The sequence below is a fragment of the Acinonyx jubatus genome, chromosome E1 (assembly GCF_027475565.1).
Source record: "Acinonyx jubatus isolate Ajub_Pintada_27869175 chromosome E1, VMU_Ajub_asm_v1.0, whole genome shotgun sequence".
Classification (NCBI taxonomy): domain Eukaryota; kingdom Metazoa; phylum Chordata; class Mammalia; order Carnivora; family Felidae; genus Acinonyx; species Acinonyx jubatus.
The window spans coordinates 11,328,141-11,355,568 of NC_069397.1; the positions used below are offsets into that span (position 1 = coordinate 11,328,141).

Consider the following 27,428-nt stretch of genomic DNA (forward strand, 5'->3'; position numbering starts at 1 on the left):
GCTGTTCTGGTTTCAGCTGCCCCTTCCCACGTCCTTACTTCTACCCCTATCAGCTCTCGGGTGACATGAGAGGACGCCATGTCCTTAAGGACCTACTGTGATAGGAACTGCAGACTGGTATCCCTGTTTGGGGTGTGCGTCTCCCCTCCCCCACCCGTCCCCATTTCTCTGTCTCTTGCACTTGGGGGAGTTTTGCACCCGTATCGCAACCCCAGAGCCCGAGGCCGCCTGGAGTGTGGGTGCGTGGGCGGGTGCCCTCCCAGCAGAACCGGTCAGATCCTTGACGGTCATCCATTTGTGCCCCACCAAGCCTTCCTCTCCGTCCCCACCCCCCACCTAAAGCCTGGCCCCCTCTCCCAGCGGAATCTGGTTAGAATCCACGGGCTGCAGACTTCCAAAACAATCGTTGTATCTTTATTGACTTTTTTTTTTTTCTGAATGCAATGACTGTTTTTTACTCTTAAGGAAAATAAACATCTTTTAGAAACAGCTCGATACACACAATCTTCAGTGTGAAGCAATATACTAATAAGAACACTAGTCGTCTTAACATTTACAGTCTTCATATATATTATATATATGTATATGTATACATATATATACACTATATAACGAGGCCAGATATAATACACACGTTTACCATTTTACAGTCATATGTACAGGAAGTTGCTAGGGCGGCCCCAGTCTGGGGGCTGCATCAGGCCTATCGAAGCGTGGACAGAGCTGAGGACACGGACGGACAGGCGGACGGACTGGCGGGGACTGGCTTGGGCCGGTGGTGGCTGTGCGGGGAAGGGGGGCGTCGCCGTAGCCCCCTTCCTGGCAAGGGCCCCGTGCTGAGGGACGCACGACGCAGGGCGGCGGCGACACACGGGAGAAGCGAGCATGTTCCCAACATATATACATTCTATGCAACATATATATAGAGGGGTACACAGGTTTGTACACGAATCTAGCGCTGTCTCTGCTCCCGTGCCGAGTGGGCGCTGCTGTCCCTGGAGACGGGTGGTCGTGCAGAGGGACGATCACGCATTCGCCGGAGGTGCGCGCTCTGGTCACCACTCCTTTTCTTTGCGTTCCCAGGTCGCGCTCCAAGGGTGGGGCAGAGGGCTGGAAAGGGGACGAACAGAAGCCAAAGGGGTGCCCCAGTCCCACCCACACCCGGGGAGCCCGCATCCCCTGAGCTTGGGCCCCGGCCTCCCCCGGCTCTGCCCAAACCGCACGAAAAGTTTTGGCCAAGGCTGGGTGGGTGGGAAGGGCTCTAGGACGCAATTCGAAAGGTTCCTTCCAAAGCCTTCAGCCTCCTCCCCTGCCGGCCTAGTCCTCTCCGGAAAGGTTTCGGCGCCCTCCCCACCCCACCCGGCCTCGGAGCCCGGAGCCGCCCTTGGCCACTTCCTGGGCCCTTTGGACCCCCACTCCCACCCCCAGGGCGCCCAGCTGCAAGCCGCGACCGGCTGCGGTGGCGGCAGCACCCACGTGGAATGTGTGCCACGTCGTCTTGGAACTACCAGGGGAGAAGCGTGTCCCCAGGCTAAAGGGGTCTCCAATCCCCGCCGGAACCTGGGTGCCTCAAGGAGTCTGGCCGCTCCACGGGCTCCCTCTCTCCAAGCCTGGCCCGGGGGGGTGCGGGCGGGAACGCCCAGTGTTTGTCTTGTTCCGGAAGCAGGCGGCTCCAGAACGTGTTTTCTTCCCAACCCGGGACCGCAAGTTTCAGCCCTAGGGGCCAGATCCAAGATCCGGAATCCGGATCAAGGATCGGCTCTGGACCCGCGCTGGGAGCAGCTCAAAGGCCCGGGGGCTGCGCAGGCGGCTCCTCTCCTTCGGCGGCGGGCGGGCAGGCGGGCTTCGGCGGCTTCTCCCGCCGTTGGGGTGGATTACAACGGCAGCCTCTGCAGGGGAAGAGACGCCAAAGCGCCCGTTATTGCCGGTGGCGGACCAGCGCCGGGAGCGAATTCCTCCCAGCCCCGCCCCTCCCCACATGACCCCGCCCCCGCGTGAGGCTCCGCCCCTGCCCGCGCCGCCGGCCCCGGGCGCGAGTATCGTTGGAGGCAGCGGCGCCTCACCTTAGGCCTGAACTTTTCTCTCCCCGCACCCTGCCACCGTCACCTCCGTGCCCGTCGTCCCGTGCCCCTGTCTGCCCTTACTGGCCCCCACCTCGGACGGCCCCCTCCTTCAGGACCTGCCTCGTTAGAAGGCGGTCTGACTAGCGCGTGCCAACCTGCCCCAAAGGCTGCGGATAAACCAGGAATAATGAAGTTTTGGAGCCGGGCAGGTGGGGGCTGGGCCCCGCTGAGGGTCCGCAGGGCAAGGGGTGGGGAGAGGGAAGGGGCTCCCCTCCAGCCTGGACACCTTCCAGGGAAGGCCTGTGGTCACCTACCTTATGTTTGGGACACTTCAAAGAAAAGTTCTCTTCGATGAATATGCAACCTGCCACCAAAGAGAAGTTTGGGTGGTTAGGATGGCGGCAGGAGTCTCATCAGGGGGCCAGGCGGGGAGGGGGGCCCAGCGCCCAGGAGACCCTAGGCTACAGGGCTTTTTGCAAAAAGTAAAGCAGCCCATGCTTGAAACCCTCCCGGTCTCCACCCCATCACGACTGAGCTGAGGGGCCTGTGTGCTTTTTGTTCTCCCCGGCCAGCCCCGGAAGGCCCGCTTGTCATTCCGGAGGACTTCCTGACTCCCTCCCTATGGCAGATCCCCTATGCGTGTGTCTCTCCCCTGCCCCTGCCTCACTTCCCTCGGCCACGCTTGTCACTTCCTCCTACTGGTCTATGTGTCGGTTACTTGCTCACCAGCCACTGGCACCTGTGCCGCTCAGAGCAGACACTCAGGATACGGGCTTGTCCCTGTGGGGGCCTCGAGGGGGGGAGGCAGACCTGAGTCTGGGGGCAAGGGGAAGACGGGACTGAGGTCTTGGGCCTGAGTGAATCCCAGCAGGCATCTGGGTGCCCTGGGCACTGCCCACCCTGGGGGAACAGAGAGGACGCTGAGCATGGCCAGTCCCTGATGCCCACCTCGGCCCAGGGGTGCACTCATAACAAGCTGCCACTCCACTGCCTGATGCCACCTAGGGAGGCCCCGGCTTCTCCCCCGGGAGCCCTCAGTCACCGCCCCCTCATCCCCTTCTGGGCTCACCCCCACCCCTACCCTGCCGGCCACTGCTCTGAACAAACCCCAAACCCATAAACAGCCGCAGGCCGGAGCTGGCCAAGCAAGGCCTCTCCTTCCAGCACATTCCTCCTGCTCACGCCGTGGCTCTGTGCCGTGGCATCACGGCAGCGTGGTGGCTGGTAGGCAGGGCGGGGAAGGGCAGGTCTGCAGGCCTGAGAACAGGGCTGGGAACGCTCCAGGCCTGTGGCTGTCTCCCCTTTTTTTTTTCCGACCCACCGCTGCCAGAGCTGGGGAGCCTGAGACCGAAAACTGCCCACGAGGTTTGTGCACTCCAGGGCCAGCGGCTGGAGGCGGATCGTCAGTTTTTCCTCTTCTCTACGCTCCGACAGGCCAGACGCGGTGCCGGGACTGAACTCACACCTTCCAAAGAGCATTGAGCTAAAACCCCAGGCCTGCACGTGTGAGGTCATCCCCGCCCCACATCCCACTTCGGGCCCTACAGGCTCCGGGTCTCTGGAAGCAGAGGGCAGGAGGTCACCACTTCCAAAACCAGCTTGCTCAGCCACGCCCCCGGCATCCACCCTGGACGTGTGGAGGGGAACCACAGGACAGGGCCAGGCCACCTCTCCTGGTGGCTGCACCTGGGGACCCAGCTGACAAAGTGGCTCCGGGGCCTGAGTGTGGAAAGGCTCAGACAGACCCGTGGCTTGCTGGCTTCTGCCAGTGATTCTGAGTCACTTAGCCCCAACGAGGTGGTCCTTAATGGGGTGGAAGGGACAGGGCTAGTGAGCCAGGGCAGAACGGGATGGCCCTGATGCCCTACGGTCTGAAAGTGTGACCCAGACATCTGGAGAGCCCCACGGGCCCCCGCTTGGCAGGCCCCAGGGGTCGGGTAGGTGGAAGGTGCCAACAGAAGCCTGGGGCTCCTGTCTGCCAAACGCTGGATGGCCTCCCCAGCCTCCTCCCCCAGTTCCTCGGTCTCCCAAGTCTCCCGCCTGGTCAGGGGGGCCGTGACCAGCCCTCCCTGCCGCCCGGAGGCTCACTTGTTCTCCCAGCTTCTCTGGCTGCTGCTCCTCCAGTGCCCGGGGCTCCACCCGCTCTCCTCTGCCAGCTGCTAAGTGGCGGTGCCCACACCCCACCCCCACCAGCCCCTCCAGCACCCTGACGAGCCCTGGGGCTGATGGCCAGCGAGCCTCTGTCCTGAGCCCAGCTGGGACAACTTCCCTTGTACGTCTGCTGACGCCTCAAATGCAACCTGTCCAGAGGGAAGCAGCCCCGTGTGGCGGACAGACAGACTGCCGGAAGAGCTCCAGGCCCCCTCCCTGGGCCACTATCCTCTGCGCTGTGGCTCTGTCGCTCTTCTCGGGCAGAAGAGGAATCCATCCTGTGGATCTGGGCGGGCTGAGGGAGTCGGTTTGGCCAACCGTGTGGTGCTGAGCCTGGCCTGCGGGGGCACGAGAGGCCACGCGACCGCAGCCACCCAAGTCAGTGGCGAGGAGGTCCGCCAGCTGGCGGGAGCAGCGGAGCCCGCCGGCTGACCACGCCCTCGGCACAGACCACCGGGGACTGGCGTTGAAGCCGGGAAGCCGGGCCTGGGAGAGCCGGTAGCTGACACACCTTCGGCACACCCCTGTGCTGCCCCAGACCTGTCCCCTCCAACGTGGGGAAGCTGGATGGCAGGCTCCACACCCCGTCGCCCCTCACCCTAAGGCCTGCACATTCAGTGCCAGCGAAGGCTCTGTCCGCATCAGCAGGTCTCGTCTCCCGCCGGGACAACCTCTGGCCCCGTCGGCTCTGGCTGAGCCAGTGTCTCATCTGCCCGGCTTCCAGGGCCCCTTCCCGTGGCAAGCTCTGGGGCTCTACAGAGACCCTTATCATACGGGAAATCCTTCGAAGATTTCCTTTCGAGCGGAAGTGTATTGTGTCCGGCCTGGTATATACATCCCACCGCTAACCAGCTGCGGGGCACCTCCACTGACCTGGTGGGGCCGGGCTCCAATGGCACCTTCTCCTGGAAGTCCTCCTGGATTCCACACACACCCCCCTCCCCCAGCTCAGACAGGGTGACTCTGTCCCAAGGGACGCACTCTTCGCCCTTCCTGGTTGCCATAACTTTGGGCAAAGATCATGATTTTCCTGTCTGTCTCACTCAAACGGGAACCCCCGGGAGGTTCTGAACGGTACTGGGGTGGGACAGAGAACACAGGATGGGGAGCAAGACAGGCAAAGTAGTCGCATCCTGGTCTGTCCTGCTGTGTGGCCATGGGAAAGGCAGCCTGTCTGTTAAGATGCAGCCCGGGAAAGCACAGGGGCCTGAGGCAGGGCCTGGCACCCAGTGGGTGCTAAGTTAATCACTGTAGAAGGAGGGATGCAACTCGGGGTAGTTATCTATTACTGGGGTAAGGCCACGGGTCTGGTTAAGTGGCTGAGTCCACGCTAAAATCTGGTTCTTGCTGCCCAGAGTAGGGCTGTGGAACCGGCGAGAAGCCCCACATCCCGCTCCAGCCGGCCCCCTCCCTGCGCGGTGCGAGCACCTCAGCCCTCGCCAAGGAACTGTCATCACTCAGTCCTGCGGGTGCTCCCGGGGGTGGCTTAGCTGGGGCTGCTGCTGGCCCGGGACCAAGCGGGCAGGTGGGGGCGCAGGGAGTGGTCCCCTCGGCCCAGGGCAGAGCCAGCAGGCATTCAGGTGGGGAGGAGAGGGCTCCAGGTAATGGGAGGACCTACTGGGAGACACCTCTGCTCCGTCATCCATGAGGCAGAGTCATTGATAACTTCACCCGGGTTCCAGGCTAGAGGCGGGGGTGGGGGGGGGGAGCGGGGAGCAGGGGGAGGCGGCCACCGTCCAGGGGACTGGCCCCAAACGGGACGAGGGCTGCACCTCCCTGGGCGGCGTTCATTACTTGGCTCACTGCTCCGAGCAGCCGCAGCAAAGAGGGATGATCCTAATCTCTGTTTTACAGATGGGGAGCCCACCTGCAGAGGCATCCACGAACCTCCCCAAGTCCACGCGGTAAGAATGCCACGGGGGTTTGAATCCGGGCCAGAGCTGCCTCTCAGTGACTACGGCTCCGCCATAAGCAGCCTCTTTCTTTGGATGAAATCGAAAGACTGTCTGTGAGCCTGGGTCTCCCTGCCTGCTCGATGAGGTTTGGGACTCCCGGATCTCTCCGGCCCATGCAGTCTGTCCTTCTGTGTGCCTGGGTCACAGTGGGTGCTCATAAACGCTCATGCAACAGATGAATGACTAAGAGGAGAGAATGAGGTGGGTGAGGGTGCAGGGGAAGCCTGATCCTGTGTCTAGACCCCAGTGTCCTGCTGAAAACCTACAACCGTTGCCTGTAGCCAACGGGAGGGGGTTTTTTTTTGTTTGTTTTTTTATAAGTAGGCTCCACGTGTGCAATATGGGGCTGGAACGCACAACCCCGAGATCAAGGGACCTATGCTCCACTGACTGGGCCAGCCAGGCGCCCCCAATAGGAGCGTTTTGAACGCCACCTCCTCCTACCTCACTTGGTGTTTGCTGAGGTCTGTATCTCCCATCTTTCTTTACCCAGTGAACTCCTATTCAGCCTTCAAAGACCCAACCCCAGTACCCCTGTCTCTCTGAGGCCGGAGATCCTCCCCAGCCCCTACCACTCCTAAGCACTGATAACTCCTGAGCTAGCCCTCCATCCTGTAATGCATGCCTCTGGGCATCCCTCGAGCAGGTGGCTCGGGACTGGTTCCTCTCTGTGGCCTTAGCATTGTCCATCATGGGTCCCAGGGGAGAGACAGCTGAGAAAATAAATTGCTGGGGCAGGAGAGGAGGGCAGCCAAGGCGTGAACTGGGGCAGGGTTCAAGGAGCGGGGTGCCCGGGTCCCCCTGGGCTGGCTCTTACCCGCATCGCTGGCACACGGGTAATGGTAGGTGTGGGTGCATCCCTTGTGACAGCACCCGATGGTGGCCCCGGCTTCTTGGCAGCTGGAACAGGTCTGGTGAGGAGAGAGGGAAGACGGGTGAGTCTAGGGCTGAGGAGCCCGGCAGGCGGGCTTTATAGACAGGCTCTCCCACGGACCCCACGTCCTTTCCCCCGAAACGCTCCCTGGACATCGGTGGGAAGGAGGGTCAGTATGGGGCACAAGTGCCCCCAAGGGCGATTTTGTGGCAGAATTCCGAGCTGTGCCTTGGACGAGGTGACCCTCTTGGGGCAGGAAAACGTCTAATCTCGCGGATAAATATCAGGGTCTAGGCATCACACAGACCTGGGTTCAAATCTCAGCTCTGCCATTCTGCCCCACATGACCTCAGCCGCTAACTCAAACTCTCCATGCCCCGTCTGTGCAGTGGGGACAGTGCCTCCCTTATGGGACAGTCGTGACGATTAAATAAGAGACGCCGTGTGCCCAGCAGATGACAAGAACTCGTGAGGCCACTCACCCTACGGCTGTGGCTACCGGCCAGCACTGAGCAGGTTTGTGTGTGTGAGGCACCGGGTGTGTCCTTACCCACTGGTTCCTCCCACCGGCCCTTCAGGCCATAACTTTCACAAACCCCATTTTCTAGATGGTGAAACTGAGGCTTCCGCTCCAGGCAAGAGTGAAGGCAAGAAGCATGGCTTTCTACCCAGAAAGACACTCTCCCGCCCTTCGATGAGCCATTCATCCTCGCCAGATCCCCGGAGAAGAGGACACAGCCAGTCCTGACATGCCAAGGTGATGTAAATCTCATGCGAGGCAGCACAGCGGCCAGCCCACTCTGCCCCACGCCCGGCCCACTTGTCTGAACAGGGACGTGGCCGGGACAGCTGGGCGATGCCAAGGAGGCGACGCAAAACGAGAAGCCTCACTGTATGGGTTGGGGAGTAGACACAGGAGGGCAGCGCAGCTGTGGCAGGACTAAGCTGTGGTTGCTAAGCTACCAACAGGTAACGGCAGCTTACGATGTGCCCCATGTGCCTGGAAGCAGCCTCCCCGTAACCTTATGTTGATATCCTCGTAATTCTGCCCAGGTTACCAAGGAGAGCTCAGAGAAGCTGATTAAACTGCCTGAGGGCACACAGCCCCTAAGTCGCCGAGCCGGGCTTTGAGCCCAGCTGCCCGGCTGGAGCACAGGCTGGCAATCACCCTCCCATACTGTTCGAGGCAGGGGCTCCATGCCAGGTCCCTGGACTAAGACAGATCCCATCCCCAGCATCTGGGGGAGACTAGGAATGAGAGTCTTCTCCCACCTTCCTGGGGAAGATGCCCAGGAATGCTCCCTCTGGCCATCAAGCTGGGATCGGGGAGGTGCAGGGATGGGGGCTGGGTATATTCTGGAACATCAGGTTTTCATACAATGCCTTTAGACGCGCAGTTTCCTTGCGGTCAGGGCTGAGATCTCCTGGGACCGTGAGGCCCCAAATTCCCTCAATTTCTGGCCCACAAGGAGGGAATAAGGCAGGACTGGGGCCCAAACCAGGGCTGCGCCCTCAAGGGTTTTGTCGCTTAAAGGACAACAGTCGCGAGAGCAGCCTCACGCTACCATGCCTGCACCGTGTCCCCCCCTCCCCCAATCCCGAGTGGCACTGCAGACGTGAAGAAATCAAGGGACAGAGGGACAGAGGCCTTGGGCCCTTCTGACCGTCACACCCAGGCTCTGATCCTCTGCTCCCCCAGCAGGGCTTGTGAACCTGACAAAGGACTCCAGGCTGGTGGAGAGAGAACCCGAGAGGACCCCGAGGTCCCAGGGGGTGGGCATGGTAGGGCTCAGGGACAGCAAGCCATGTGGGGGCTCTCGGGAGGGGACAGAGAAGAAACGGGGCTGCCCCCGAGGGGCCACACGGAAGTTCTGTCCCCCAGAGAGCAAAAGTGAGGCCAAGGTAGCAACAGGTGTGCCGGGGCCTGGAGCCCTGATGCACAGGGCCCCTACTGCGTGCTGGGGAGGGAAGACCACCCCCACAGCCCCGCAACCCTGCGGCCCTGCCAGCGGAGTTTAGCCTCCTGAGGTTCACAGGGGGCAGTGACTTGCTGGAGTCACAGAACCTGCCCTCAGCAGAGCTGCGATTCGAACCCGGGTCTGCGTCTCTCTAAGGGAGTGTGCTGCCACTGAGCTGTCCAGGCAGCAAGAGGTCTTGGTGGGGACAGGAGGCCTAGGATGCCCGGGCTATGGGAGCAGGGGGCATGGAGCCGTGCCCCTCAGAAGTCCCAGAGCCTGCCCGTCTCTCCAGAGCGTTCTGTGGCACGGTCTGCTCCTCCAGCTGGGGTGTGGGGGGCTGCCTTAATGATCCCCTCTGAGGCTCACAAGCCCTGGCCTGGCTGGACAATCTCTGGCTCTGCGGCCCTTCAGATCCCATCTGAGCTGCCTCCCTCGGTGCGGCCGGCGAACGGCAAGTGCCTGCTGCTGTGTGTCCTTGCCGCGGCCCCGTCCAGACCTTCCCGGGGAGGCCCCCGGTGGTGCCAGGCTACCACACCGTTTTTGGCATAGGGCACAGCGGGCAGAGATGGGCCGACCGGGCTGACTTCCAGCTCCGGTACTCAACAGCCGCGGGACACCAGGAAGGCACGGCGCCGCTCTGACCCCAGCTTCCTCGTCGACCCAACAGGACTCGCGTGCGGGTCCGCGAGGGGAGACCAGGGCGCCCGGAACAGGCTGGGGCACGTGGGCAGCTTACCCACCACGATGGGTGCAGGTGGCTAGGAAAAGGCTGGATCAGGCCCCGGCTCAGAGAGGCAGCACAGGCAGGCCAGAGCCGCGTGGGGGTGGGCGGGCCATGCGTGCTGGAGGGGGGAGGCGGTGATCTGAGGATATTACTTTTTAATGATGGGAGAGACTTGAGCCTATGTCAGACAGGTTGGGCAGGAGCCGGGAGCCAGTGACAGAGAGAGAGAGAGAGAGAGAGAGAGAGAGAGAGAGAGAAGGAGACTGGGAGAGAGGAAGACAAGAAACTAGCAGGTGTCCTGTTGGGAACTGGGGTTGCCTCAGTCAGGCTGGAATCCTGGGCGCGGAGAGGTCTCTAACCACGCCCCCGGGGCTGTGTAAGGTCTGGTGCAGGAAAGGAGGGGAGGCTGAGGCCCTCAGGCACAGGGGCGGGTCCCAGTGGCTGGGGGTGGGGACCCCCAGCACAGGCAGTAGGAGGGGGTGGGCCGAGTGGGGGAGGGGGAGGGCAAGAGCACAGGCCTCAGGAACAGAATGCTGGCCCCACCACCACGTCCCGGGCACATTCCGCCGACTGCCACCAGGCAGACCTGAGGGGGCTCCAAGATGCGCCCCCAGCTGCCTGCTCACTCCGGCCGCCCGCACCCCTCAGAAGGGAGCGTGAGGAGCAAGATCCCCCGGTAGCCGGACTGGAGGCATCACCTAGTGTGATGTGGCCCAGCCGCTATCACTGGGCCTAGCAGAGAGCAGAAGACGGTCGGCGGGCACTGAGGCCAGGCACGGCTCTGACAGCTTCACGGGCACGAACCCGCTCGGGCCCCACAGCCCCTCCGCGGCGGGGAACCACCCTGCCCGCGTTACAGAGGAGGACACGGAGGCACAGAGGGGCTGAGCCCCACGCCCAGAGTCACACGGTGCGTGACGGGCGGTGCCGGGGTCTGAACCAAAAAGCCAGCCTGCGTTCTTGCTCACGGATCTGTGACTTTTCCTCAAGGAGCATTTTGTGACTGTTTCACGAGAGGTTCCCAGACCACCCGGCCCTGGGAGGGGGACGCATCCCAAATACCTCCCGAGAGGCTCTTTCCCTCGGCCTGTGCTCCACCTCAGAGGCCAAGGAGACACGTACTGGAACGGGGGCACCTGCTTTTTTTAGGCTGCCCGGATGTTCAATTCTGGGAGGCTGCCTGTTTTGGGGGGGGGGTGGGTCTTGGCGTGTCAGCTGATGGCAGGAGACGGGGCCAGGTGGACTGGGGGTTGGGGGTGGGCGACGGGAGCCCGACGGTGGGTGTCAGGTGTGTGTATGGGGGAGGGGCCGGGCGCCGGGATGGGCCGGGTGCTGAGGGGCTGAAGCTGCAAGTCCTGGACAGGGTTGGGCGAGCCCGTGCTGCCTCCGTCTCGACTCCACCCCCAAGCGCCTCACACGTGAGTCTGTGATCGTGGGTGTGTTTGGCCCAAACCGTGGCACTGGAGAGATGAGGGGGGATTCCCAACTGCCTGCCTGCCTGCCTGCCTGAGCTGCGGACCCGGAGCTCCCCCACCGCAACTGGGCTGGCCTCTTACCATGTCCACGGCCACCTTCATGGCCTCCTGCAGCCCAAAGAGCTTCCCGGCTACCAGGTAGACCCCGCCCGTCCACACGGCGCAGGCCTCGTGCACCCAGTGCTCCTGGGTGTCCCCGCCAGGCTCTGCCGGCGGCTCCTTACTGCACTCATGCTTGCGGCTCTTGTCAGCTGGGGCCACCTCCTCGCCCCCATCCCCCCGACCGTCGCAGCAGTAACAGCTCTGCAGCCGCCGGGACAGGCCCCGGGCGCTGGTGCGCAGGGAGCCCTGCTTGGCGGGGTCGGCCGGGCCGTCGGGCCTCGGGGCTTTTCCAGGGGCAGCGGCAGCTGCACATTCAAGGTCTTTGAGTGTTCTCTCGAGGGGCGGCGAGGCCTCCCCACAGGTGCCCTCCGGCCGCACCTTCTCCTTGAGTTTTGGCTTCTTTTTGGGGAGGCAGTGTTCGGGGTAGTAGGGCCCACAGAGGTCCCCGAGGTCCTTGAAGTTGGCCGGGTTTTGGCAGAGGCAGCAAACAAGGCAAGAGGTACTCAGGGCCTTGGAAACCACGGGCCCCAGATGCATGGTGGAGGACAGGGGCAGGGAGGGGCGTGGCTGCAGGACAGAGCCTCCAGGGAGCGTGGCCAGGGAGGCCCCGGTCGCATCCAAGGAGAATGAGCACGAGGATGAGGAAGAGGAGGCAGAGGAGGAAGGCTTCCTGTGGGGCTTGGGCTCCTCCCCCGGGGAGTTGACAACAGTGCATATGGTGGTGAACGCGTCTCTCTTCTCCACCCGCACAAAGGGCGAGAAGGCCGGGGTGCGGCTGTCTGCTCGAAGCCGCTTGCAGGAGGAAATGTACTTGAGGCGGATTTCAGGCTCTGCGGGATCCAGGGGCAGCACCTGCTGCTGCCGCCGCCGCTTGGCACGCCCCTTACAGGGGGAGGAGGTGGTGTTCTTGGCCCGGCCCCGAGTGAGGCGCTTTCGCTTGGAATAGCTGCTGTAGTTGGCATGGCCCGGCTGCTTCTGCGCCCTTGTCTGGGGCTGGCAGGGCCGGCCCTCAGGGGACTGGGAGGCCAGGCCCAGCTCCTCTGTCTTTGGCTTCTTGCCTCCTCCACCAGAGCTGTCCTCACCGCCCCCCTGAGTGCCATTGGCCCTGTCTCGGGGAGTCAGGAGCAGAGCCGGGCCTAGGTGGGGCCGCTTCTCCAGGGGACCTTTAGGGAGTCCGAGGGCTCCGGCCCTGCCTTTCCGGCTTCTCTTCTTAGGCGCCAGGGCAGTCCCCCCGGGCAACAGGGCCTCCGGGGACGTGAAGGCCTCAGTTTTGAAACAGTCAGTCGAGGACAGTTTCTTACTGTTCAGGAGTTTGCCTTTTAAGGATCTGTTGGTTGGATTTCTGCATAACGGGTCGGCCCCCGAAGCTGCTGGGAGCTTCTGCCCGGTGCCCACATTTAAGAGACCTTCGCCTGCCCCAACTGGGCTGCCCCCGGCGCTCTTGAGCCCTCGGTCCTTCTCAGGGAGAGATGGGCTCAGAGGATTACCAGGAGGGGCCCCTGGCGTTTTGCACGCAAACTTTTTCAGGCTGGGCGAGGTGATCTTCTGCACGATGGCCTCCAACTTCAGGCCCCGGCCTTTCCGGGGCGGCAGCACCTTGGTCTTCATGGCCCCCTGGAAGGCCGCCCGCGAGGCGAGCTTCAGGCAGGCATCCGGGGTCTCCGGGGGCGGGGGCTTCACGGCGGGCTCACCGTTGCCCTTGGTGGGCTTGGCCTTCTTGGGGGAAGACATCCTCTTGAAGAGGGTGGAGGAGTCCTCGGCTCCCTCCTCCTTCACGTCCCCCCCACCGCCGCTACGCAAAACCAGGTTCCGCTTCTTGGTGGGGACAGGCGCCATGAAGGCGGACTTCCTTTTGAGTGAGTGGAGGGGCCGATCGGAGAGCTTGCTGCCTGCCCCGGGCTTGGGGACCCTCGCCCGCTGGCTGGCCCTGCCCTCCTTCTGGGGGCTGCCGGCGACCTTGAACGTGGCGGGCAGGTGGTTGTTGGCGAGGAGCTTCTTGGTGGCACGGCAGTTGGGGAGCCGGCTCTCTGAGGGCCGCCGTCTCTTGGAGTGGAACACTTCCTGGGTTTTCGTGCGGGACCGCAGGATCATGGAGCGCTGGTCCTTGCCCGGGGTGCCGGGCGAGTCTGTTTCCTTGGTCTTGGAGCCCATGGGGCTGCTGTCGGAGGCCACGGGCAGGGCGGCCGGGTTACTGGGGCTGGATGCCGCCTTGGGTGACGGCTTGCCCACCCGCTTGCCAGACTTGAAGGCGGCTCGCTGCTTGCCCCCCAGTTTGTCTGGGGGCGCGGGGGTGGTGGTGAGGCCCGGGGGTCCAGGCGTGCGGGGCTCACTCAGGGCCGTGAAGGAGCGTGTGCACATCCTGGGGAGCCCTTCTGAGGCCCCCCGACCCGGGGCCCCTGCTCCTTCCATCTGTCCCTGGGGGGGCCCCGTGCAGGATTCGGGGAGCAGGAGGTCTTTGGGCAGCACAGGTGCCCTGCACGGGGAGTCCTCGGCCTCGGGCAGCCCCCGGTGCACCCGCCGGCTCCGTAAACTTTTGCCGCGCGGCACAGGCTCTTTCTTGGCAATGGGAGCCTCGGGCACAGCGGGCTTGTTCGGCTTCTGGGCCAGGGAGGCGTCCGGGGCCAGGGTGGCGGAGTCCCCTGGAGCCAGCGCCCCGTCGGGTCCTTCTTCGCCTGGCTTCATGTGGGACAGGGAGGACTCGAACCAACTCTGGACCTTCGACTCCGCGCCCACGGTCGGGCCCAGCAAAATGACAGACTCCCCGGAGAGGTGGCACGGGGAGCCCCAGCCGGCCTTGGTGTCCAGCACCCCCTCCACCTCCTCCTTGGTGCACATCAGCGGGGCCTTCGGCGACAGCGGGTCCTGCACGCCGGGCCTCTGCTCGGGGCTGCCCAGGAGCTCACACAGGGAGGAGTACTCCTCCTCGGCCTCCAGGTCGTCTTTCCTCCCGGTGGGTGGCAGCAGGGGGAGGTCCCCGAAGTCGGCCGCTGAGCAGCAGTGCCGGCCCTCCTCCAGCCACCTGTCGGCCTTGCCCACCTCGGGGCACTGCAGCAGCCCGCCCACCTCCTCCTTCACCCCACCCGCCTCCTCCTGCTCGGAGTCCCGAGGCACCGTGGCCTTCTCCCCGGGGGGCTCCTCCTCCTGGAAGACCGGGCAGGCCGAAGCCTCGTGGGCGTTCTCCTTGCCCACGCCATCTGAGGCCTTCCCGCCCTGCTCCAGGCCCTTGGTGAGCTCACTGGGGTGGAGGCCCCACCGGGGACAGGCGTCCCCCAGGTTTTCCTCGGGCCAGGCAAAGGGGTTGGCGCCGTCCGCGGAGCCGGCGGCGGTCGTGTCCGGGAAGCAGTCAAAAGCCGCGGCGGCAGGGTCCGACACCGCGGCCCCCAGGGTGGGCTTGCTGCTGAAGGAGAGGGGACCGGCCGTCTTCTTGGGGTCAGGGGTGGCGAAGCCCACAGAGGGGTCTTCAAACAGCCCCGGGCTGAAGTCCTTGGCGCTGCCACCCTTGTCCAGCTGCAAGGACTCGGGCAGGGCCTCTGGCTCCCCTGGCCGCGGCCACGCGTTCTTGGCCACGGAGTCCAGGCAGGCGCTGTGGTTCTCCAGCGAGAAGGGGGGCTTGCCGGTGTCCTTGGCCAGGCCGGGCGGCTCGGCCCAGGCCTTGTCGGCCTTCTCGCCGATGGCCTCCTGCAGCCCCAGGATCTCGGACGCCAGGTCCTCCTGCGCCAGGGCGCTGAGCAGCAGCCGCGGGCAGTCCCGCTCGCCCGCCACGAACTTGGAGAAGCTGTCGAGCGGCAGGCTGCTGTGCAGACTCTGGAAGGAGTCGTCGGACTTGGTGGACATGTCGTCGGGCGACGTCACGGAGCAGGTGGACACGGACTCGGGCTTGGCCTTCGAGTTGCTGTTGACCCTGGCGGGGCTGCCCCGGGCCTGGCTGCAGTAGAGGAAGCTGCGCTCCAGCGGATCCTCAGAGCCGCTCAGGTAGTCGGCCTCGGGCGGCTCGGCGTGCGTGGACTGCGGCGTGCTGCTCAGCGGCTCGGACAGCGGCGTGCCCGCCGGCTCGGCCGAGTAGCCGCTGCCCTCGGGGCTGCAGTGCTGGCTTTTGTGCTGTTCCGGGGTCCTGGGCACCAGGTTCTTGACGCCCTTCTTCTGCGGCACGGCCGCCTTGGAGAGCAGCAGCTGCTGGACCGTGTTGGAGATGTTCTCCACCTGCGAGGTCAGGGCCGTGAGGCTCTGCAGGCTGAGATCCGACAGCAAGTTCTCAGGCAGCTTGTCCTTCTGCAGCGGCTTGCAGTTGCCAGCCTGGCTGTCTACCGAGCCGGCGGCGTCGGTCGGGGAGGGGTTGAGCAGGGGCATGAAGTGGCTGTGGTCGGCGATGCCGGCGGGGAAGGCCCCGGTGCCGAGCGCCTGCTGGTTGTAGGGGAAGTTCTCCAGGTTGGGCATCAGGGGCGACGGGGTGGAGCTGTAGGAGGGGGAGCGGCCCACGGAGCGTGCGGGCGAGTGGCTGGAGCTGGGGCTGAAGGTCTGATAGTACTGCTCCGGAGTCCTGACGGCCGCGTCCGGCTGGCAGTAGCCAGGGCCTTGCTGCCCATAGTGTTGGTACTTGGCGAGGTTTTGGTAGTGGAGGGTTTCCTGGGCGTGGTGCCGGCTCTGAAGGGCCTGCTGCTGCTGCTGCTGCTGCTGCTGCTGCTGCTGCTGCTGCTTCTGTTGGTCGTAGCTGAGGCGGCCGGACTGGTAGGCGTGAAGGTTCTGGACCCGCTGCCCCGGGGCCAGGCTGGCGGTGGCGGTCAGCGGCCTGTCGTGGGGCTGGGCGGACGGTGCGGTGCAGCTCTTGTAGGAGTGGGCGCCCTGCCCACCGCCGCCCTGGCCCGGGGAGGAGTAGGTGGAGGAGGCGGGAAAGGACTGCGTGTGCTGGGGGAAGTGGCCGCCCTGGGGGAAGGGCAGAGGTGAGGCCATGTCGTTCTGCAGCTTCTGCCTTTGGAGTTTGGGGTACGCCAGGGGCTGCTGGGGCTGTGGCAGCTGCTGCTGGACGTGCAGGGAGTGAGTCCGAAAGGGCAGCTGGGCGCCCTGCTCTGGGTACTGCCTGCCGGGGGGCACCGCGGCCTTTTTCATCAAGTTGTCCTCATATTTGCCCACCCCCCCTGGCAGGGGCTGCGGCTGGGGGGGCGGCGGCTGGGGGGCCCCCCAAGCCTGCAGGCTCTCCTCACCCGAGTAGCGGCCGGGGTACGGGCTGCTGTCCTGCACGCTGTAGCCCGAGAAGGCCGGCCTGCCCTGCAGGGACTGCTGGGAGGGGAGCCCCTTGCTGCCCCGCACGGTGGCCGCGGCGGCGGCCGAGCCTGCGCCGCCCTCGTAGCCCGGGTACGGCTGCGGGTTATAATAGTCCTTGGCCAGCAGCCGCTGCCGGTCACAGCTCAGCCCGGCCTGGCTCGGCTGTCTGTAATTCTCCAGGCGAGATGTCTCCTGTGAGGTCTGCTGGTAGTTCTGTTGTTTGCCATGGAAACCACACCTTTCTCGAAAAGACTGCATGACTCGGGCTGGTTATCTGTGAAAAGAGAAAGGGAGAGAGGGAGGGGGGGCGGGGGGAGGGGGGGGGAAGGGAGAGCGATTCAGACGGGCCATTTCCCTTCCCCTCAGAACGCCTGCCTCCCACCCCTCTCCCGCCCTGCCCTCTCCCCGCAGCTCTTAACGGTCTCCCCTTTGCCTGAGCCTCCCCACCAGCTGTGCACATATTGACAACTTCTGTGTCAGGGAGGTGTGCTCTGTAATTCCCGCTCCGACATCGCCCGCTGCCAGCTGAGCCTTGCCAAGGATGGCCACCGCTGCGGGAGGCGCCACCCCACCCTGCTCCCAGCCAGCTCCTCCCCTCCACGCCCCCCACCCCCAGCACTCCCAGCGCTGCCCTGCTGGCGTAAGTAAAATCTTTTAGCAGAGCAATCCCACTCCCCTGTCCCCCCCCCCCCCCCCCCCCCGCCCCGGGCCGCCTGGGTCCTGCAATCCAGTCCCAGCGCGGCAGTGTTCAAGCGTGACCCAGCCATGCAGGGACCAAGGAAGGTTTGCCCCTGCCCAGAGAAGCTACTCACCAAGGCTTGTGGAGAGAGAGAGAGAGCGCGCGTGCGCGCGCACACACACATACACACACACACACACACAGACGCGCGCGCACAGCCCGCACGCGCGTGCACACACACACCTCCTCTATCACTGCCATGCCATCTGGAATCTGTCTGTTCCTTCTAGCAGACGTCGATTAGGGGCTGTGGAGCCATTGTAGGCATAAAACGTCCCCTTCTCTGACTCCCAGTAACGCAGGACAGCGGCACCTGCCTCCTGTTTTTGATATCATAGGTGCGTAAACAGATTACGTGGCCCAGAGTGAGGGAGTGCATGCTAATGGGGGACACAGCCGCAGTCCCTTGGCCACGGAGGAGCGCCCCACAGCTGGGTGTGACGCAGCCCCAGCCCTCCTGGTCGGCCCCTCCCGTCTCTGACTCTACAGGGTCAGGATCAGGGCACACCAGGCCAAGAACCCATCTGGTTACTATTTTAGGGGCTCGCGCCCCTGGTGAGGTCTAACCAGCCCCAAAGCAGGATCTTGGATCAGGAAATGACCCCGGAGAAGGAGTGGGCCCTTCAGGGCAGGGCAACCGGAGTCACAAACACAGGCTGGCCCAAAGCCGGGTCACCCCAGCAGACCCTCAAAGGAGGGAGGGATGGAGACGGGAGCGAGGAACGTTCCAGGCTCAAGAGAAATCACATCAAGGAGTCCGGCGTTCAGCCAGAGGCCCAGGGGGGTCAGGATTTAACCCACGACTGTGCCGCTGGTGGGTGAGCCAAGAGGCAGACAGAAAGGCCCAGGCCCCCAGAGGGGCACCAGGGACTTTCCAGTTCCCAGCCGTTCATTCCCAACACCGAAAGAGGAAGGGGTGGCCTGCCGGGGGCCACAAGCTCCCAGAGTTATAGGAGGGACCAGAAATGAAAAAGAGACACAGAGGAGAGATAGATGGACGGACGGACGGATGTGTGCAGATGTGAGAACGAGGAGAGACAGTGATGAGGAGTGGGGGATGGGGGCTCCCCCAGGAGGTCCAGCTCACTCCTCAGCTCTTCCCCTGGATCCCACTCAGATTCCTTTCTCAGTGCTGGGGCCCGGGGAGGGGCTCCATCCGGCCGAGCAGGGCCAGTCTGGGGCTGCCAGAGCCCCCGGAGCCCTGTTAGCACGGCCCAGGCCCACCTCCCCTGACCTCGGCAGTCAGCCGGGCCCTGACTCGGGGACAGAAGGCCCTGGCTGCAGACGGGACCAGTGTCCCACAAGGCAAGCCCCTTCCCACCGGGCCCATCAAAGCCAGCAGGCCCCTGGCAAACACAGCCCTGCTCTTTCCCTCCCGCCTCTCCCTGGATTTATCACAGGCACCCCAACAAGGAAAAACGCGCCCGCCCTTCTGACCCACTTCAATCCCATCCCTGGCGGCTGGGATCAAACATTACAGGGGGTGCCTGCTGTGACACGCCAACCCAGAGGAGCGGGAGGCATCGCTTGGCCCCGTGCCTCCTGACCTGACCTTCCAGAGAAGGCTGCCGGGCGGGCGGCCCCCTCCCATGCTCGGGCACAGGAAATGAGCAGGCACGCAACCGGCTGGCAGCAGCCGTCACTTTTATTCGGGTGTCACTGGCTGGCAGGCAGTGGCGAGGAAGGCCCGCTCCCGAGGACATCCTACGGCGCTCTGCCTCCCCGGCCTGTGTTTATGAGCCCGAAACGCGCAAACCCAGGACCACTCTGGAGGCTGCGCCTCGTATATCTGCACAAATTACATTTCGGCTTTTATTAGTCCCAGATCGCTCCCATTTCCTGCTGAGTGTCCTGTGGATATCATTAACATTTCTACAGCTTTTTTATTTTTTTATTTTTTATTTTTCTTCACATTCTCCAAAATGCATTACCAGGAACATTACTTAAAAAGAGAGAGTACTAGGACCAGTGTCCCCCCCCCCCCCCCTTAATCAGTCCAGCTGCTGCGTCTTTTAATTTAGCCGAGCCGTATTAAAGGCGGGTTTCCCAATACACGAGCAGCTGGATGCGGTGAAAGCATCTATCTCTAAGAAAAGACAGTTCAATTAAAATACGAGAAGCCCAGTGCCTGATGGAGAACGCAGGCAAAAATGCTCACCCCAACACCACCCTCCAACCCCAGGCGGCGGGAGGGGGAGAGGGAGGGCTGCGGGAACAAAGGCACGGCATCAAAGCCGATGCCGGTCCTGGTCTCTCTGAGCCAACAAGGTCCGCTGGATCTGCCAGGAGAAAATGGGGCTCTGGCTCTTTAAGAGCTGCCTCAGGCCTGCCACGGGCTCTGTTGTTATTAATTATTATGATTATGATTACTTTTCAAGAGCACTAGGAAAGGACAAGGAGGGGGAGAGAGGCGGGCGGCAGGCAGGGGTGGGTGGCACCAGGAGGGGGGGCAGAGAGAGGCCCCTTTGGCAGAGAGATGGTGACCTCTGAACCCACCCGGGGAGGGCAAGAGGGGACAATGGGGGGAACAGCCTGGGGCGTTCGGCCTCTGTAGGTTCAGCAGGAGGGAGAAGGGGTGGGGGTCGGGGGAGGGTACCCTCCTAACACATCCTCAGGGGGCTCCCTCTGGGCCAGCCCAGCCTCCCCATCCTCGCCTCCCCCACCTGCTTCTTGTGGACACTTGGTCAAGGCCTGATCTCTGAAGTTGTCGAGGGGAAGGTCAGTCTTGAGTGTCCTCTGGGCACCAGACCGCAATGCTTATGACAGAAGTCCCTTATAACAACTCCTGGAAGTTGGTTTCCCCGGCCACTGGACTGAGCGTGTCAGGGACAGGCACGCTCTCGAGGCCACACACAGCACAAAGCTGGTTCAAGGACCCGGCCCTTGCAGCCAGTGCCCCAGGACTTCCTTTAGCACAGCAATGGGCCTCACTGCTCCTCCCCGCTCCATTTCCACAGCCATGAAACTGGAGGGGTGGGGGGGAGATGAGCCCAGGCCTCTCGGCTCCCAGCCAAAGGCACTATAGGTCCAAGGGCGCAGGGGCATCCTTTGGCCCTAGGTGCTTAGTCTGTGCAGGTTTGCTCAGTGCATGCTTTGACTATTCTGCCCTTCTAGAGAAAAGGGTGAGGTTCAGAGGGCAAGAGACCTACCTTCGAGCCCACCCACAGCGAAGTTCCCTTTGTGGGATGCCTGCAGCGGCAGCTGCGACCAGACCACGGGTGCACGTCCCCTCCCCTGGACCCCACACCAAGAACTCCCACCTAGAGGAAGGCATCTCGGAGTGTGACAGCAAGAAGGTGCTGCAAGGGAAGGGCAGCACCCCCCTTTTATTCAGGGAGCCAGACCCACCTTAGGGAGGTCCACTCATGAGCAGTGGTGCTCACTGGCCTCCCACTATCACCATGGTAACTGCTGCCCCTGGGCCCACAGCCCCTCCAGTTCCCCAGGGCAGTCCCCCTGGTCAGGGACACGGGCACAGTGTGGGCCAGAGCGGCCGCGGCCCCCACAGGGGACCTGATGGAACCCAGCTGGGAGGCTGTGGCTGGAGGTTTTCCTGAGAGCGAGGGGTGGTGGGAGAAAGGAAGGGTGGGGAGATGGAGAGGAAGAGAGAGGAAGGAAAGGAGAGAGAGAAGGAAGCTTTCTGTTTCCCAGCAGCGGCTCTGAGGCCACTGGTTCCATCCCACCCACTTATCCAAGGTTGTTTTATGACCCGGTTTCCTGATTTGTAGCTGCAGGGGAAAAATGTAAAAACCCAACCCACTCAAGGCCTGGGAACCAGGAAGGAGGAAGTTACCTGGGTCAAGAGGCTGGGGATGGGGCCGGGGGGGTGTCCAGGGAGGAGTGAAGAATGTAGGACCACCTCAAGCCTCCCCATCTGCGGTGGGTAATGAATACTAAATAGGAAGCCTTGATTAGAATGATAAATCACTAGCCAGGTTTCCTGCTGTCCTGTGGGGTCTATCTTGAATACTAAGGGCCTGGCTTGAACAGGGGAAGGGACGAGCTCCCAAGGAGCACACAAGACAAACAGCCCAGTCCCTGCAGGCCCCTGGGACAGATTAGGGTCCTCGGGCCCAGGGGCTCGTTGGGAGGGAGGCACTGAAGCCAGCTGGGAGAGCCCTGCCTGGGGCACAGGGGAACGATCCTGGGGCATAAAGAATCCCAGAGAACCAGGCAGCCCCCCCTCAAAGGATGGTCTCTCGAGACCACCTCACGTGGGCGCCCCCCCCCAAACACACGTGGCATGCACCCCTTCTCATGGTGGGCATCCATGTGTGCTCTTGGAAGAACCCAATCCACCATACCCCTCTACAGGCCTTGGGTGGGAGGAGCTGGGGGCTGGAGGTCCTGAATATTAGGCAAGAAGGACAAGAAACTGGAAGGCTGCCTCAGCATGCTCTCCAGACATCAGGCGGGTCCCCAGCCAGGCTCTGTAGCTGCGACTAGGAGCCCCCGGTGAGGCGGGGATCTCAGGGCTCTTTGGAGGAGGTCTGAATAGGGAGCAGAGGCTTTTGGACACTCCAGACGTTTGAAAAGCCTTCCCTCAAAGCCCACCGACGTTGTCTATTCCAAGGACCCAGCTGCGGAAGCCCCAGAGGCCCTCCTAAGTCCCTCGAATATCTCGTCCTCAGGGTCTAACCCACCAGGAGGTCGCCCCACCCGGCCCTGGGGCACAGGCAGGGTGTGTGAAGTGTGCTAACTCCTGGAAGCTCCAGGCCCAGCTAGGAAGCCACAACACCATTTCCAGGAGGAGTCACCGCGGGAGTCCCACAGCCCAGCGACTGGGCAGCAGAAGCCAGATCTCAACTTGGGTGCCTGACTTCTAAAGCTGAGCCCCACTCCGCACCCACACCCCACTGCCCCATGGTGTGGTTTCTGGGATGCGGTGGCCAGCAGGCCCACAGATCTGGGCCGTCGGGGGTCGGGGGGGGGGGGGGGCGGGGCACGGTCCAGGTGTGGTGAAGGGGCAGATGGCCAGCCAGCCCTCCCCCACTGGGAGCTGTGGGGGTAGCAAGAAGGGATTCAGCAGCAGCTGTGCCCTTGGTACTCCAGAGCCCCCCTGGGGTGGGGAGGGCTCCACTATTCTCAGCTCCGTACTTACCAGTCTCTTGTGGACAGTAATTGTTTTTAGATCATTTTATTCACCATTCAAGAAAAACAAAATCACCACCTCTCCCCATCGTCAAAATGAGGAGCAGAAAAATGGGAGGTATTGACTGCTGAGATGCAAACAGCTAAGAGGCCTGGTGGCCCACACATTCAGGGACCCACAGGGGGTCTCCCAGTCTGCTCTGCTAGCCTCTCCACCAAACCCCCAGAAGTCCCTGGCCTTGTAGGCAACTGCACAGTGTGGATATGACATTGGATCTGTGTGTCTGCTGGCTTTGAGGGGAGGCAAAGGTGGCGAGAGAGAGCCCAACCTCTCACCCCAGCTTGTCCCATGTGCCCCAAGGGACCATCACTTCCCTGCGGAAGTGGAAGCACCAAGGCCCCAAGCCAGTGGCCTGTGCCGCTGTGGACTCTGTGGCTTTGGGCAAACCTTTTCGCCTCCCCGGGCCTCAGGGCCTTTGCACTGGCTGTTTCATCTGCTAGGAATACCATTCTGATATCTACATAGCTTGCTCTTCGACTCTAAGCCTTTGCTCAGGTCACCCTCCCCGGTACCCCTCTCTGACCGCTGTGCTTGGAAGAGCACCCCTTGCGCTCCTCCTCCCCCGCTTCTATCGAGCGCTCCCCCCCTTTTAGTACGCCATGTGGCTGGCGGGCTTTATGACTGGTCTCTCCTCTTAGAACTACAGTTCCGTGAGAGCGGGCATTTTGTCCGGTTTTGTTCGCAGCTACATCCCCGTATCCCAGAACAATAAATATTTGTTGAACGAATAATGTGTAAATGTGACATTAACTCTACAAAATACCCAGAACAAGCAGTCGATGGCAAAACGAATTCCGGGGTGGGGGTGGGGGTGGGGGCGGGGCACGGGAGGCTTATCGCCACAACTCCTCATTCATTTGACAAAGAACAATCTCCTTCGGGCCTGGCAGGCGATGCCCGTGAGTGAAGTGAGCAGGTGGGGACGGAGGCAAACTAAGGGTCCTGGTCCCAAAGCGAGGGGGAGCCCCACTGAACTCCAGAGCTTCTGAGTTGTATCTCACATATATATGCATTTAAAGGGAAGTCTCGCCTTTTAATATATGCTACCAACCAAGTAAAAAGTCTTAACACCCGGAGTTCAGGAGAAGCCATGTGGACTTCAAGCCATCACAAGCTCCCAGGGGTCAAACGCTGTGTAACTGATGCACACAGAGCTTTGCTAGGGCAGAGCCAGGGCCTTGTTGGGAGAATCTGGGCACCTCGCACGTGCTCAATGGCACGCGCAGGAGCTCAGTGTGAAGGAATGAGAACAGGAGGAGCACCCAGAACCTTCCCTGGCCCCTGGGAGAAGCCCTGAGACCAGCACGAACCAGCGATGTCGTGGAGCAGCAGGGTAGAGCTGAGGAGCGCTGGAAAGGAGGTGCAGAGCCGTGGGGGAGCTGAGGCCCCAGGGGCGCTAACAACCTTCAGGGCATATTCCACCCCAGGCACCAAATGAGAAGGCCTTGCTGCCCGCCCCCCCCCCCCTTGCTGGGTCCCTGCGGGGTTCCCTGGTGGCACTTATCACAGTGGCAATTACATAATTAATGGTGTAATGAGCTGTGTTACGTGTGCCTCCCTCACCAGAATGCAGCCTGATGAGGGCAGGGGCTTCTTCATCTGTTTGGTCCTAAGCCCTAATCGCGGAGACTGTCCCGAGTGGGTGCCAATTAAACATTGCCTGGACAGACGGGCAGATGGGATGGGCGAGGGGCTCAGCTCTGGGTTGAGTGCATTAGCCATCCTCACCACAGCTCTAAAGGATGCTGCCCAAAGAGAAGCCTGATGATGACAGGCCCGAAGGCCAGCCAGGACACGTGCAATAGCCAGCCAGGAAGGAAAGACAAAAAGCTCTGTACTCCAGACCTGGGTCACAGCCCCTCCCCTCTCGGGTCAGGTCCTTTTTGGCTCAGCTTACAGTGGGGTGGGGGAGAGCTGGGTGCTGAGGATCCAGAGGAAAAAGCAGCAGGGCCCCTGCCCTCCTGAGGCCAACAGACCCTCAGGAGGCTGCGCGGTGGAGAGTGGAGGTTGTCCGGGGAGGCTGGAAGGAAGGGGCCATTATGTGAGAAAGGGTGAGGGCCCACCAGATGGAAGGAACGGCCTGAATGAGGCCGGAGGCAGGACTGAGCAAGTGGGGCCACTACCATGATCTCCCCTCCTCCCCCTCAGGTGGCCTGGCTGCCACAGCCAATGGTCAAATGCCCTCTGTTCTCATGGCTCCAATCCCTGGCAATCCTGCAAAGTCACTCCGATTTGTTAGCTGCCGATATGGCTGCTGGGGGAGGGGGGGTGGCGGACACTCTCCCACGTGCCTTTGGGGTCCAAGCTGGAGAGGGGTCTCTGGCTTGTTTCTGACCTGGTGCTGCCTACCTCTGCCTCCCGCCAACAAGGCCAGCTGCTAGCAGCAGTGAGCCACCAGAAGCCACTTTCCACAGAGCACGTTCTAGGTCAAACTCCCCCCTCATTTTGCAGAAGGATTAACAGGAGCCCAGAGAGGGCCAGTGACTCGTCCAAGAGGTCCAGCAGGGTTGAGATCCCTCTACAGCTCTGTGCCCCTTGGTCAACCAGAAAATGAGCTCAGAGCTGGAAGCCAAAAAGAGGAGGGGTCAAGGTCTTCCAGCTGGACACCCCAGAGGAGCCAAGGAATGCGCCCCCCTCCCCCGCCTTTCCCAGCCTGGGCGCGAACCACCTCTCCCTTCCCTGCCTTTGACACCCCCTCTCCGCAGCATCCCACAGTCAGCATCCCAGTCGGGGAGGCTCAGCAAACCAGCCCCTCCCAGCCCCGTTCCACCTGGGGGAGCCAGGGAATTGGCGCCCCCCCTCCCCCCAGCCCCCAGGGGAGGAAGCCGCCTGTCAGGCCGCCACGGCGTGTCAAATCCTCTTGCTGCCTAATTGTGAGACGGCGGCGTTTAAAGAAACGCTTTTCTGGCCGCCTGCCACACCGCAAACTGCTTGGTATAATTTTATTATTAAGGAGAGAGGAAAAAAAGGGAGGGGGTTGGGAGGGAGGGAGGGAGAGAGAGAGAGAGAGAGAGGAGAGAGGGAGAGAGGGAGAGAGAGAGAGAGAGAGAGAGAGAGAGAGAGAGAGAGAGAGAGAGAGAGAGAGGAGGAAATTGCTTAGTCCAAGTCAGCTGGTGGAGTATTCTGCTCAATGTGAAAGCGGGGACGGCTTTCCAGTTGGCAAGCTGACTTCGTTAATTGCGCATTCAGTCTCTACTTAGGGTAATTGAAACGAAGCGGGGCCCAGGTCTGACAATTAGGGTCTGCGACTAGGCCATTAACCCTTTCTGCATCCGCCCCCCACCCCCGATGGATAGCACGCACCCACTCCAAGTGGGGGTGGGTCACCGGGCACCCCCCGCGAGAACCCATTCCAAGGCTGGGGGGCAGGGAGCCGCGCAAGGCGGCGCGTACCGCGGCAGGGGTGCTGCGGGGCGGGCGCCCCAGCGCGAGCAGGGTTAACGCGGTGCCGAGAGTCCGGGAGCTCCGCTACGGCCGAGCTGGGGATGGGGGAGCCGCGCTGGGTGTGTGGGGGTTGTTTGCGGCCTCGCCGCCCCTCTGCAACAGATGTTTCAGCCGTGTAAGACAAAGGCAGAGCGCCTGCTGCTGCCGGGAGAAAATCCGCAGGACTCCCTCAGGGGCAGGTAAAATTTCACCTTCTATTTGTGTTCCCCCCTCACACCCCCGCTCGCCCCCGCCCGGTTTCCCGGCCTCTGCGCCAATCCGGAAAGCGCCACCAAAGACGCCGCGCCGCCTCCTCCGCAGCCCAACCCGCTGACCCCAGCAAGGTCACGGCGACCTCGGGCTCCGCCAGCAGCGCGCCCGCCCGTCGTCCGCCGGCGAGGGGTGCCTCTCCGCGCCCGGCCCCCCTCCCGGGGCGCCCCCCGTCCGCGATCCGCGGTAATTGGAGGCACCGGGCGCGAGAGGAAGGGGGCGCTGCACTCGCCACGAGGCGGAGGCGGCGCTGGACGCTCCGCGCCTCCCTCCTGCCAGCGCTGGGACCCCGGGGGGCTCTGCACCCCCCCCCCCAGCCCCCATCATTCATCTCCCTGATTCCCGCTGTATCCGCCCTCGGAAGTCAGCCGAGTGAAGCAGCTGTTCCTTGCACACTCCACTTGACCAAAGATGATGATAAATGAGGCCCGGGCTGCGTCGGGGACGCGGCGGCGGCCGCGAGGGGCGCGCAGGGCGGGGCGTACGGCCCACCGCCCCCTCCCCGCGCCTCGGAAAGGGCGAGGACGCGGAGGACAGAGGCCGAGAGGCACAATCAAAGGGCCGCGCTTCCCTCCCGGCGCCCCGCGCAGCCCCCGCACCCGGCTGCCAGAAGGCGGCGGGCGGAGGTGCGCCCGGAACGCCGGGGCCGAGGCGGAGACCTCTTCCTAGCGGCCCGCGCCGCAGCCCCGCCCCCGCCCTGCCCCCTCTCTCCCCACCTCTTCCCCTAAGGCCGCGGTCCCCACGGCGCCCTCGTCCCCCACCCCCCCCCCCACCCCGGTGCCTCAAACCTATTAACGCTCGTAAATAATGAATAATGGTGCGCTTCCCTCCAGCCGCGAAGGCTGCGGGCGGGGGCCACCGCCAGCTGCGCCCGGGCCTGGGGAGGGGGCGCCCCCCGGCCGGGTGCAGGGGGCCCGGGCGCGCGGCCCCGCACACGTGCAGCCGCGGCGCGCAGGCGGGCACCCCGCCCCGCGGAGGAGGGGGAATCCCGCGCTGCCCTCCCCAACGCCACCTCCCCTGGAGTCCTCTGGCACCGAACGAGGCGAGAGAGCGCGCGCGAGCTTCCCAGCCGGAGAGGGTTATTTTTAACCTGCCCCCCTTTCTATATCTGCCTCTCGGGTTTGCGCGCCCGCCCGCCCGCTCCACCAGCCGAGGACGCGGGCTCCTCACCTCGCTCGGCGGCTCCGGCCTCTGAGCGCCTCCCCCGGCCCGCGGCCCCCGCCCCTGCGCGGGCATCGCGCGGCTAAATCTCAGCCTGGAAAGGACCGATTAGGAGCCGCGTG

The 27,428-nt window shown here is 63.1% G+C and overlaps 1 protein-coding gene and 1 long non-coding RNA gene across 2 annotated transcripts in view; one reads left to right on the forward strand and one right to left on the reverse strand.

The window, feature by feature from the left end:
- Positions 1–392: 392 nt before the first annotated feature.
- RAI1 (retinoic acid induced 1) overlaps positions 393–27,428 on the reverse strand; it is a 79,788-nt gene continuing 52,752 nt past the window's right edge. The window contains exons 2-5 of the mRNA XM_053212309.1: positions 11,282–16,835; positions 6,987–7,080; positions 2,378–2,427; positions 393–1,889 (exon numbers count right to left, since the gene is read on the reverse strand). Of these exons, the coding sequence (XP_053068284.1) occupies positions 1,875–1,889; positions 2,378–2,427; positions 6,987–7,080; positions 11,282–16,819 (5,697 nt within the window). The 5' untranslated portion in view covers positions 16,820–16,835 and the 3' untranslated portion in view covers positions 393–1,874. The remainder of the gene's footprint in view (positions 1,890–2,377; positions 2,428–6,986; positions 7,081–11,281; positions 16,836–27,428) is intronic.
- Positions 4,266–10,959, forward strand: LOC128313485 (uncharacterized). The gene is made up of 3 exons (XR_008294272.1): positions 4,266–6,118; positions 7,433–7,559; positions 7,652–10,959. It is a non-coding gene; the product is annotated as an uncharacterized LOC128313485 (long non-coding RNA).